Genomic DNA, 12,960 nt, shown 5'->3' on the forward strand with positions numbered 1-12,960 from the left:
TCTTCAACACTTGGCTTTTCAAAAACAATTGTTTTGGACGTGTTTTGTCTTTTACACTTTCCAGTTTTCACAGACCAAGATGTTAATAAACAACTTGGGGAAATCGGGTAAGTGTTGTCATATTTGTAAATATCAGGATTTCTAAGAAGAAAAAATGTCATGTTTTGCCCTTGGTGTTGTAATAGCACTTATGTGGAAATTCACCCATAGTATGTTAAGTAAGTATGTAAACTGTGGTCATACTCAAGTATACCAGACTATTCAGGTACTAAAACTAACACTAATGCAAATATGTTTTAAAGGAATGTATAAAAATGTGAAGTGTGACAGAGTAACTAAGAGCAAGTCCTTTCGAGACAGTCATGTCTAGTACTAGCATCATAGTATTATGTACTAGTATATATTGGTGTAACACACTACCATTATAGGATTATTGTGAGGATTAAAGGAGATAGTGTGGCTGGGAGCGGTGGCTCACGCCTGTAATCCCAGCGTTTTAGGAGGCCGAGGCAGGCGGATCACCTGAGATCAGGAGTTCGAGACCAGCCTGACCAATATGGAGAAACCCTGTCTCTACTAGAAACACAAAATTAGCCAGGTGTGGGGGCACATGCCTGTAATCTCAACTACTCAGGAGGCTGAAGCAGGAGAATCACTTGAACCCAGGAGGTGGAGGTTTCGGTGAGCCAAGATCACGCCAATGAACTCCATCCTGGGCAACAAGAGTGAAACTCTGTCTCAGGAAAAAAAAAAAAAAAAAAAAAAAAAGCCTGTAGCTGGGACTACAGGCTCGTGCCACCATGCCCAGCTAATTTTTGTATTTTTAATAGAGACAGGGTTTCACCATGTTGCCGAGATGGTCTCGATCTCCTGACCTCATGATCTGCCTGCCTCGCCTCCCAAAGTGCTAGGATTACAGGCATCAGCCACCATGCTCAGCCAGATCTTTTAAATATTTCATGTGATGAAATGGGAAGTACCCGTAAAGCACTTCTGCTGCGTACTGAAGTATGATTGTTATCCTGAGGTGAAGCACTTGTACCTCCATTTGAGTTGGGAATTAACTAGCCATATTTTTCATGGAACACGTTTTTACTTGAATAAATGACACAAACTGTGGTATTCGGATTTGGGTATTTGGCAGACATTTTCTCAGGAATTAATGAAGTAAGTCTGCTACTTCAAGGAAACAACTGAAAATATTTGTTACCACTAATAAAACTCAAGGTGAATAGCTTCCCAATACTTAAAGACTTTTATGATGAGATCAATGGCGGTGATATTAATGTGATTCAGCTGATATTGTGTAATGACATGCGACAATATTTATAAGATCTGTGTAACTCATTTTCCCTGTTATGCAATCAATCACACGTATGTAAAAAATCCATTCAAAGTGAAAAATAGATCAATGGATTTCCTTGACATGGTTTTAGATTTCACATTGCAACTAATCTTTAAGAAATTATAACTTGTTGGCTGGGTGCAGTGGCTCACACCTGTTATCTCAGCACTTTGGGAAGCTGAGGCGGGTGAATCACCTGAGGTCAGGAGTTGGAGACCAGCCTGGCCAACATAGTGAAGTCCTGTCTGTATTAAAAATACAAAAATTAGCCAAGTGTGGTGGCACATGCCTGTAGTCCCAGCTATTTGGGAGGCTGAGAACATTTTTTTTTTTTTAGAGACCAAGTATCGATCTGTCACCCAGGCTAGACTGCAGTGGTACAACCTCAGCTCACTGCAACCTTCGCCTACTGGGTTCAAACAATTCTCCTGCCTCAGCCTCCCAAGTAGCTGGGACTACGGGCATGTGCTACCATGCCCAGCTAATTTTTGAATTTTTAGTAGAGACAGGATTTCACCATGTTGGCCAGGCTGGTCTCGAACTCCTGACCTTAGGTGATCTGCCTGCCTTGGCCTCCCAAAGTATTAGGATTATAGGCATGAACCACCACAGCCAGCCCAAAAGTGTAATGAGATTCGGAGACTAAAAAGTTTAAGAACCACTATCTTAAATAGTTCTGCAAAGTTGGGCTGGTTATCCCAGGAAGACAGTGCTTAGAGCCAAACCTACTGTAAGAAATGATCATTTCCTAGTAAGGTTCAGCAGTGGAACACTGTTAGGGAGGAAATTCAAAAGCTAGAGTTAGTACTGTAATAGTTCATGTTCACAGTAACAGGTAATAACAGGTAAGTGGAATAGATTAGGACCGTTGGTTTCAAGGAAGGCAAACAAAGTCCTTTTTTGAAAGACAGGCTGCATGTCTGCATTAAGAAAAAAAGAGCTGAAATACTCCCTGCTTTATTTATTTATTTATTTATTTATTTATTTATTTATTTATTGACAGGTTCTTGCTCTGTCACCCAGGCTGGAGTGCAGTAGTGTGATCAGGGCTCACTGCAGCCTTGATCTCCCTGGCTCAACCAATCCTCCCATCTCAGCCTCCCGAGCAGCTGGGACCACAGGCATGCACGACCATGCCTGGCTAATTTTTTTGGATTTTTCTATAGAGATGGGGTTTTTGTCATGTTGTCCAGGCGGGTCTCAAGCTCCTGGGCTTACATGATCCTCCTACTCTGGCCTTCCAAATTGCAGGGGTTATAGGCCTGAGCCACCCAGCTGGTGTAAAGACAGGATCTTGCCATGTTACCCAAGCTGGTCTTGAACTCCTGGGCTCAAGCAATCCTCCTGCCTCAGTCTCCCAAAGTGCTGAGGTTATAGGCGTTAGCCACAGAGCCTGGCCCTGTTTATTCCTGATGTGTCTCCAGATAGATTAGGGAGAAATTTGTCCTTCTGTAATTCAAATAAAACAAAGGGAGTGGTGAGTGGTGATTGGATCTCACCAGGGCCCACAGTTGGAGCTTAAGGTGGAAGGTCATAATAAAAAGTGTTAGAATATTTCCTTGCTGGAATGGTACCAAGGTCGACTGCAGAAATTTAGCTTTAAGATTGATGTAGGAACCCCTCAATTTTCAGTCTCCTTTCCAGTCAACAAGTGAACAATACCAGCCCTGAGGTCTAGGAGCTTTTCAGATTCTGGCCTTCAGTCTTACGGTAACGATGTTAAAACTTGAATATTGTTTAGGCTCTGAATTTAATAAGCAATAAAAACCATGAGAAACCATTTGACCCATTTCAGCCTCTTGATGTCCTGAAATTTCCATCTCACTGGGATGAAAAGAAGAAAGGCATGATCCAAGCAAAAAATGGGTTGTCTGTCCAAGAGGAAAAGAAAGCAATAGGGAGGAATTCTAGCTTTAGATGGGATTGTTTCTGAAAATAGGAGACACGGAGCACCACCAACGAGGTCAACACCAAGGACTGACCGGAAGTCACCCAGTAGTCTCTCCAAGCCTTGTTTTAATCATTGAGGAAGCGTTCCTTCCACATCCATCCAATCTATCTTGGTCACAAAAGACCATTTATCTTCCTCAAGACTGCTTCTATATGAAGAAAATAAAGAATAATAATTCACGTGATCCCTGGAGTCGGCCTGGCTGGATCTCAATCCTGACTCTACCAATTGTAATGACCTGGGAAGACGACGCCATCTCTCAGGCTTTAATTTCCTTCTCTGTTAAAATGACAAGTGGCAGTACTGATTTTTAGAAGGTTCTTGTGAGGATTATCTAAAATGACTATCAAGCACTTAACACAGGACATGGCACACACTGAGTGCCGAATAAACGGTAGTTATTATTAGGGAGATTCTTTGCTTCGTATTCCCATCTGTGAGCAGTTTTTTTCCGTTATTTCTACGCAGAAACCCTTTCTCTCGGGGCTGCTGATCTGCGAAGCATCTGGTCCTTCATATCCCTGAGTCATCAGCATAAAGATGCCGGGTTTCCGAAGTCCTCTCTCCTCCTACTGCTCTCTAGGGCTCCCTCTCCTGACTGCTTAGTTCTCCTGGGGGCCCAGACCTAAATTTCGTGACGGCTTGTCTTTCTCGGGGCCGAGCCATCCGTCTTGGAGGAACGTCCTCAGTCCCCTTTGCCCCAGAGACCACCAGAAAGGCAGCGACGTGACCCCGAGGCGCGCACGGACTTCCAAGGGGCGGGGTCGGGGCCGCGCCTGGAGGTAGGCAGGAGGCGGTGGGCGGGGCCACGCTTCGTCTGAGGTGAGAGCGAGGCCCCACCCCAAGGTGCCAGAGTTGTGGGCGTGGCCCCACCCGAGGTGAAAGCGAGGCCGAAGGCGGAACCGCGCCCCGAACTGGGTGCGAGGCCGGGGGCGTGGCCGCGCCGGTGAAGCTGCCAGGACCGTTAGGGTTGCGCATCCGCCTTCCGGGCGTGAGGCAGCGCAGGGGTTAAGGCCGCCGGCGCCACCTGGGCGCCGCTGAGGAGACCTACAAGCCGGCGAATCCCGCCCGGGCGGGGCGAACAGGTGCCCGCGACGCGTCAGGCGCCGGCACGGGGCGGGGCGAGGGGACGCGGCCGGAAGCCCGGGGCGGGGCGCGGCCGGCCCGGTGAGCTGGAGGAGCCGGGGAAGGCAGGAAGGCGCTCACCCGGCTGCGCGGCGCGCGATGTGGAGCCGCCGCCTCGGCCCCTGCAGTAGCAGCAGCCGCCGTCGCCGCCGCTGCTGCTGGGGCTGCCGCCAAGCCGAGGGTCATGGAGCGCGGCTGCAGAGAGCGGCCGCCGGCAGCAGCAGCAGCAGCAGCGAGCGTCGCGGCGACCGCGGAGCGCAGCCCGCCCCGTGAGGCGCTGCCCGGCCGGCGGCGGCAGCAGCAGCAGCGGCGGCGGCGGCAACAGGGCGGCTGAGAACCCGGCGGCGGCGGCTGCGGCGTTCCTCCTCGCTTCCTCCCTTCTTGCTTCGCCGTCCCTCAGTCTCCGTTCCCGAGTCCTCCCTTTCCCAGCTTTCCCTTTCCCACCGCAGCCTCCGTTACTACCCCCTCCTCTAGCTCGCGCGTGAGCAGCTGAGCCCGGGGGCGGGGGAGGGGGCGCGTGCCGTCGGCGCGGGGGAGGGGCGGGCCGGCGCGCGCCGCGCCCAGGGCTCTCGGGGACCCGGGGGGCGCGTGCCGCGGCGCGAGGCGAGGCGCGGGGCGCGGGGCGGCGCGGCGGGGCCCCTCCCCCCTGCAGCCTGGCGCGCGCCGGCCGGGCCGCACCGCTGCGGGCTCCGCGCGCGCGGGCCATGTCCGCCTTCTGCCTGGGCTTGGCCGGCCGCGCTTCAGCACCCGCCGAGCCGGACAGCGCCTGCTGCATGGAGCTGCCCGCCGCGGCCGGGGACGCAGTCCGGAGTCCCGCCGCCGCCCTCATCTCCTTCCCTGGGGGCTCCGGGGAGCTGGAACTGGCGTTAGAGGAGGAGCTGGCGCTGCTGGCGGCCGGGGAGCGGCCGTCCGACCCCGGGGAACACCCTCAGGCCGAGCCTGGGCCTCTGGCCGAGGGGGCCGGACCGCAGCCGCCGCCCGCCCAGGACCCCGAGCTGCTGTCGGTGATCCGGCAGAAGGAGAAGGATCTAGTGTTGGCGGCTCGACTGGGCAAGGCGCTGCTCGAGAGGAACCAGGACATGAGCCGGCAGTACGAGCAGATGCACAAGGAGCTGACAGACAAGCTCGAGGTGAGTGCCTCCCGCCCGGGATTGGTGGGGAGCAGGGGCCGCCCAGGCACGCGCCTGGCCCTGGTCAGTTTGGGGAGCCACTCACCCCCACTTCGTTGCCCACCCTACCTCACGGAAAATCTCCTGGAATGAACGCGGGAGGTAGGATGGAGGATGGAGGATTATCAGATCAGGGCATTCGTTGAACCCACTTGACTTCCCCACCCCGCTCACGGCAAATGGGTCCATGCATGGCTCCAGCCGCTGTGGGCCGTTCTATATATGTACTGTACCCAGCATCTAAAATAGAGCTTACAGTATGACTAATTTATACAGCACTGAGGTGATGTCTGCACACAGAATTGAGAAAGTCGGGAACCATTTAAAATATGCTCCAGGTTTTCAGAGAAGTAGTTAATCTCTAATCAGGGTGTTAGCTTAAAGCTTTCCAGTTTGGGTGTTAAGGCCTCTAGTTGCCCTTGTCTTAACTTCCTGGCAGCTCAGAGTTGTGGGAAACAAGTGCCCCTAAAGGAGCTTTATATAGCCTTCAAATGCTCAGGGATTAGGAAATGTGGTTCTCTTGCAGAAATCAGGCAAGCCAGGCCTCAACATGTGACCGCTGGTAGTGGATATCATTTGGACCTCAGTATTTATGTGTATTTAAACAGTACTTTTCTGTGTTCTGGGTTTCAGGCTTGCAGCTGAATGACCAAATGCAACCTATGAAAACCATATTACTTTAACTTCTGTTAAAAATACCTCTTTAGGCATATGTACTATTTCTGCCGTTTCCCTGGGACAGTCTTTCAGAGTTTTTTTCTTGCCCTTAACTAGAAAAGGCCCTTGAATGCACTATAGAATGCCAGCATTTCTAAAAATTAGATTGCAAAAAAAGGGGCAGGGGGTGGGGAGAGACAGTTGTCTGTGACTTATTCTGCCTATGCATTTGCTATTATTGTTACCTGGTTTGGTTGCAACCAGTTCTTTTCTTTCTTAGTTATAGCAAGAGAATAGTACAGACCTGAATGAGGTTTGAAAGTGACCCTAATCCAGTTTCATATCACTGCTACTGGTTGAACAGTCAGGGTGTAAACTCGGAAATATTCAGTAATGAGATTTAAGTGTGTCTGTAGTCCAACGAAATAAAAGTAAATTCGGGAGAAAAAAGGAAAGCAGTGAGTGCCCTGTAGTTTGGTTGGCCTGTTAACTAGGTCTGCTAATCGATGAACTCTTGAGATAGCTCTCTGAAAAGTCGTTGGTGAAACCTATAGATAGACTGCCAAAAAGCAACCTAATTAATTGAATTGTTTAATTTTCACTTGAAGTAGGGGTCTAAAAATAAAAAGCCTTCTTTTTGTGTGTGTGTGTGAAGAGATTTAATTATACAACTTTGTAAAGAAGCACAACTGCAGAGATTTATACTTGTGATTTGAAATTTCTTCACTGAAGGACTTGATTGAAGAGACAGCTAACTTGAAAGAAGCACCGTATCAGTTTGATTAGTGACAGATTTCATAGTAATCCTGAGTGTGCGGTTACACACATCCTGGGTTCTATCTGGAGTCTTTATACATTTCTTCAACAAAGGGCAAAGATTTCAGAATTGTAACAAAAAGAGGTTATATTGTAAAAGAATAAATTATCTTTGACATTTTGTTATTTACTTAATGGACAACAATAGTTTAAAACTCTTAAACTATTTTTTAAAATCTTCATTCCTTTGCAGGTCAGCATATGAACTCTAGTTTGAAAAGTTCAGTTTAAGTTCTGGAGGTAGTCACACAACAATGTGAATATAACTAACATATACTTAAAGATCAAATATTGATCATTGTTGAAACTCAGTGATGAGGGGAGTCAGTTATTTTTTCTAGGTATGTTTGAAAATTATAAAAAATGTTAAAGTTATAAAAATATACATTAAAGATATAATAGAGTTTGCTCTATTAACCATCGTTTGCTTGTTAATTCTTCTAGTGTTAATATGAGAGTGACAAACCTGGTTTACAGAGTGCTGTTTCATTTCACACCTGCAGTTGAGTTTTCCCCACAGAACATTTTTTGAACAACATAGATTTTAGAATGTCTGTTTAGACAAATTGCTTTCTAAAGTGTAACACAAACTACTGTACTTTTTTTCTTTTTCCTTTTTTTTTTTTTTTTTTTTTGAGATAAGATCTCCCTCTTTCCCCCCGGGGCTGGAGTAGAGTGGCATGATCATGGCTTATTGCAGCCTCAAGTGACCCTCCCACTCAGCCTCCTGAGCAGCTGGGACCACAGGCGCATACTACACGGCTGGCTAATTTTGTAAAAATATTTTGTAGAGATGGGATCTGACTGTGTTGCCCAGGCTGGTCTCAAACTACAGGGCTCAAGCAATCCTCCTGCCCTGGCCTTACGAAGTGGTGGGATTACAGGAGTAAACCACTAAGCCTGGCCTATATTTTCAATTGAATCAAATACTTGGGAGTATAAAACCAATACTTTAAGAAGCATTTATTCATGAGAAAACTTGACCAGAAGAGGAAAAAAAAGTTTATAATCTTCTACAAACTGTCAGACACTTGGAGTCAAACACATTTTCTTACAGGGTAGTTTGAAAGATAAACGTGTGAGTGGACTGAGAGAATGCCAGTTTCACTATTGAATAATGTGACTGGTTTTATTTTAGTCCTGTCTTCTGCTTCAAAATTGACACATTTCTAATTTCAGGACAAACAAGGCATTTTCAAGATATTTTCTACGTATTCATTAGTTAATATTAAATACCTCTCTGGTTCTGTGTGCCAAGCTCAGTATTTTGTTTTTTTCATGACAAATATACACTGTTGATGCTACACTATTGTGTCATTAAAGGCATACTGTTAATATTTAAAGTCTTCAGTGGTTTAAAGGTTAATATAGAAGTTTTTTAGCTATATGTCTCTTGGGGTTAAAATAAAAATTCAGGTTAATTGGAAACACTGTGAGGTTTGGGTCATTTTTTCCGCTCTTTAAGTGACTATATTGTATTACTCATTCATTGAATCAGATGCTTAAAGCTTTTTTTTTTTTTTTTTTTTTTTTTTTTTTGAGATGCAGTCTTGCTCTGTCGCCAGGACGGAGTGCAGCGGCACGGTCTCAACTCACTGCTGCAACCTCCACCTCCTGGGTTCAGGCGATTCTCCTGCCTTAGCCTCCCAAGTAGCTGTCACTACAGGCGAGTGCCACCATGCCCATCTAATTTTTGTATTTTTAGTAGAGATGGGGTTTCACCATGTTGGCCAGAATGGTCTTGACCTCACGATCCACCCGCCTAAGCCTCCTGAAGTGCTGAGATTACAGGCATGAGCCACCGTGCCCAGCCTCTGTGTGTGTGTGTGTGTGTGTGTGTGTGTATGTGTGTTTTAAGACAGTCTCACTCTGTTGCCCAGGCAGTAGTGCAATGGCATGATCTCAGCTCACTGCAAACTCCGCCTCCTGGATTCAAATGATTCTCCACCACAGCCTCCCAAGCAGCTAAGATTACATGCCCCCGCCATCATGCCTGGCTAATTTTTGTATTTTTGTAGAGATGGGGTTTTACCGTGTTGGCCAGGCTGGTCTTGAACTCCTGACCTCAGATGATCCTTCCGCTTCAGCCTCCCAAAGTGCTGGGATTACAGGAATGAGCCACCGTGCCTGGCCCAGATGCTTAAAGTTCTGAAGACATTTAAAAATTTTTATTTTCATCAACAATTAGCCCTTTTGCTTTTAAAACATATCCAGCCATGTCCTTAGTTTTTCCTCCAGAATGTGAAGAAGACAGCAACTTGCATTTATAGACTTTTTTTCTTCAGGAATTAAATGTTTGTTGTTAATGTACAGAATCTCCCTTTTCCCATCGTGGCTGAGTGGAGTATCTCTACTGCAGAGGTCGTTCTCTTCCCTCAGTTATGTTTTCCTCCTCCTTTCCTAAGCCAGACCAATTCTCATTAGTCTGGTACTATTTTTTTAAAGAGAAAAAAAAAGATGAAAATGAGTACGTAATGGTAGTCACTAGTAGATTTAGGGAAGAAAACCCACGGGTTCTGATTTGCATTCAGTTCTTGGACCTCTTAAAGAACAGTACTTTTTATTTTTAAAGAATCATGCACTGGACTTCTGAGCATATTGTCACTTTTTTGGTTTTTTGTTTGTTTTGTTTTTTTGTTTTTGCAGAAATCCATGTCTATAAAGACCTGTTTTATGTAGGCTAATCTTAATTTGGGGTGGTTTTGGTTTTTTTTTTTTTTTTTTTTTTTTTTTAGTTTTAAATAGACTCTTATTTTTTAGATTTTCAGAAGAACTGGAAAGATAATGCAGAGAGTTTCCATATACACTGCACCCAGCTTTCTCTTATTAACATCCTTGAACAGTGTGGTACATTTGCCATAATTATTGAACCAGTACTCAAGTGATGACTAACTAAAGTCTTCAGTTTATTCAGATTATCTTAGCATTTACCTAATACATTTTTCTGTTCCAGGATACCATATTACATTTAGTTTTTGTGTCACTGTAGCCTCCTCTTAGCTGTGACTGGCAATTTCTTAACCTTATTTTTGATGACCTTGACAATTTTGATATTAAGTTTCTGAAATACTATATAACACTGAGAAACGAAGGAGCACATAAGCAGAACTTGACCTTCACACTTCCTGACAATCTCCCTAGAGTTTTCTGGCTAATTTAACACTTAATTGAAAATACAATTCTAGGAGAAACTTTTCTTTTCTCAGAGTAAAGCAAATGCCAAATGCTGTACAAAATGGTAAATTCTGTATGTTTCTTAATAGGAAAGCCTGAAATTTGTCAAAGGATTGTGAAACATGAAGTAGGAAGTTTGTCTCATGTCCAAAGAAATACAAGGACTGAATAGACTGATCAGCACCACCTGTCCTCAGCCCCGCCCCCCAGTGGATTGGATTGTTTTCGTTGCTTGGTTGGGCTCTTCACTAACAGCTGTTTGCTGAATATTTTTAAGTCACTCTGTTCTTTTAGAACACAAGCCTAATTTATCTGGCCTCTCAGTAACACTGTGATTACTGAGTTCTTGCCATTGCCTTCTGCTCAATCTTTTTCATTTTGAAAAAATTCAGTAAAACCAAGTATCACAATTTTAGGATTGCAATTAGCATTTGTTTCTGCATTCCATCTTGCTGAAGTTTCTACAGTGACTAAACATTCTCATTTTTGGAAGTTAAGCAATACGAGGGATGCATAGAGCAAAAAATTCTCATACTGATGAGTAGAAGACCCTCCCTTGTCATTTCTTTTCCCACATTGCTCGAAACAGACTGTATAAAATATAATGTGTCTTTTTCCACAGGTACACTCGAGTGGCTATATCCAAATGAGTTGTCCCCTTAAAGTTGTCAACTTGGGAGTTTTCAGTGAAAACTGCCTTTGCCAATGTGCTCAGAATGTTAATTTTGGATTGCTGTTTTTATCTTTTGGCACCTTCCTTTGACTGCTCTCAATCATGATACATTTTCATCTTTTTGGGGATAATGAAACATAATGTTATTATGATAATGTTCAGAAACATTCAAAAGTCACTCAACAAAATAAGAATAAGATGGCAGGATGAAGGTAGATAATCTCATTCTTTAGACACACCTCACATGTGAAGGAATGGAACTCATTTTCTTGCATGATTGTAAGCTGTCCCTTAAGGCTTTCCAAAAAAAGCATTCCAAAAAAATATTTTGAGTGGTGAGAACTTCAGTAGAGTAAGAGGGTAGCCTCCCAAGGTAAGGAGATGGCTGAATAGTCTGAAAGAGAAGATTCATATGTACACTTTAGCTTATTCAAACAATCTCAGTGCTTGATGTCAGCCTTCAATGTGTCAGAATTTCCTGTAGAACCCAGTATATTCACATATACAGATATACATACACATGCATAGATGCCTTAGACTTCATTCTATTCTTAACTGAATCACAATCTCAGGAAGTGGGTTCCAGGTGGGTGTATTTTGAACAGTTACACTAAAATGTTTCTGAGAGCACCAGAAGTTTAAGACCATTACTTTCACTTACATTTCTTAGAGTCCCCAAAGTATAGATTTGACTGTTGTACATACTGTGCATTTTAAGTAGGAGAACATACTTGCCTCTGAAAAGAGGCATGCGTATTTATCTCAGAGAAACACAAAGATGTTTTTATTTTTTTCAATCCAAAGGAATCTTATTTTATTGAGCTGCTACATTAAACTGTATATACTTTTCCTGCATACCATCTTTCACACGCAATTTATCAGTCTCTCCCACTAGGATGAAAATTCCATACAGGCAAGGACCGTGCCTGTATTGCTCATTAGAGTGTCCCTAGGACAAGGCCAGGTGCAGTGGCTTACGCCTGTAATCCCAGCACTTTGGGAGGCTGAGGCAGGTGGATCACAAGGACAGGAGATTGAGACCAGCCTGGCCAACATAGTGAAACCCTGTCTCTACTAAAATACAAAAAAAATTATCTGGGTGTGGTGGTATGCACCTGCAGTCCCAGCTACTGAGGAGGCTGAGACAGGAGAATCACTTGAAACTGGGAGACAGAGGTTGCAGTGAGTCAAGATTGTGCCACTGCACTCCAGCCTGGCGACAGAGTAAGACTCTATCTCCAAAAAAAAAAAAAAAAGTCCCTAGGACAGTGCTTGGTTCATAGTAGGTGCTCAAGAATGAATGAATGTATCAAATAAATATGCAAGGCTTAATGAGCCATGATTTTAGTAGCCCTGAACCTGAACTTGCCCTAATGATTTTAAGTTACATTGCCATATATAGCAACAAATATTTATTGAGCTGTGACTGTGACTTACAGAACCAAACGGAGCCAACTTAGACACAAATCCTCTCTTTGCCATTTACTAGTACCTATGTTGAGATAGTCACTTAGCCTCTTCTGTGGCTTCATTTGTAAGAAGAGATGATTAATTGAAAAGATCTCTGGAGTTCTTTTCATCCCTGAGAAATTCTGTGATAGTAAGAGCCTGGTATGCCACACATAATAGGTGACTCCAAAGGAAACCTCCTTAAAAAAAGAGGGGGGCCGGGCGCGGTAGCTCAAGCCTATAATCCTAGCACTTTGGGAGGCCAAGGCAGGAGGATCCACTGAGGCCAGGAGTTCAAGACCAACCTGGGCAACATGGTGAAACTCCATCTCTACTAAAAATACAAAAATTAGCCTGGCATCATGGTGCATGCCTGTAATTCCAGCTGCTCGAGAGGCTGAGGCATGAGAATTGCTTGAACCTGGGAGGCAGAGGTTGCAGTGAGCTGAGATCACGCCAATGCACTCCAGCCTGGGTGACAGAACAAGCCTCCTTCTCAAAAAAAAAAAAAAAAAATTGAGGATTTTGGTTATGGGACTCATTTTTAATTGTTTAAATGTATAGTTTACCAATTAGATGACTAGCAAATTTCAAGTGAACT

The 12,960-nt window shown here is 44.8% G+C and overlaps 1 protein-coding gene across 7 annotated transcripts in view; it reads left to right on the plus strand.

Moving 5' to 3' along the window:
* Positions 1-4,493: 4,493 nt before the first annotated feature.
* Positions 4,494-12,960, plus strand: part of BICDL1 (BICD family like cargo adaptor 1) — a 107,622-nt gene continuing 99,155 nt past the window's right edge. For 6 of the 7 annotated variants that reach the window (XR_004257723.1, XR_004257724.1, XM_032241412.1 and 3 more), the window contains exon 1: positions 5,087-5,551. Coding sequence is in view for 5 of the 7 variants with exons in the window: in XM_032241412.1 (XP_032097303.1) it covers positions 5,126-5,551 (426 nt within the window). In the remaining 2 variants the exon portion in view is untranslated. Of the gene's footprint in view, positions 5,552-12,960 lie in introns of all 7 variants that reach the window. The other variant, XM_032241421.1, reaches the window with a different exon arrangement.

The sequence above is a fragment of the Sapajus apella genome, unplaced genomic scaffold (assembly GCF_009761245.1).
Source record: "Sapajus apella isolate SASKATOON/1434 unplaced genomic scaffold, GSC_monkey_1.0 scaffold2, whole genome shotgun sequence".
Lineage (NCBI taxonomy): Eukaryota > Metazoa > Chordata > Mammalia > Primates > Cebidae > Sapajus > Sapajus apella.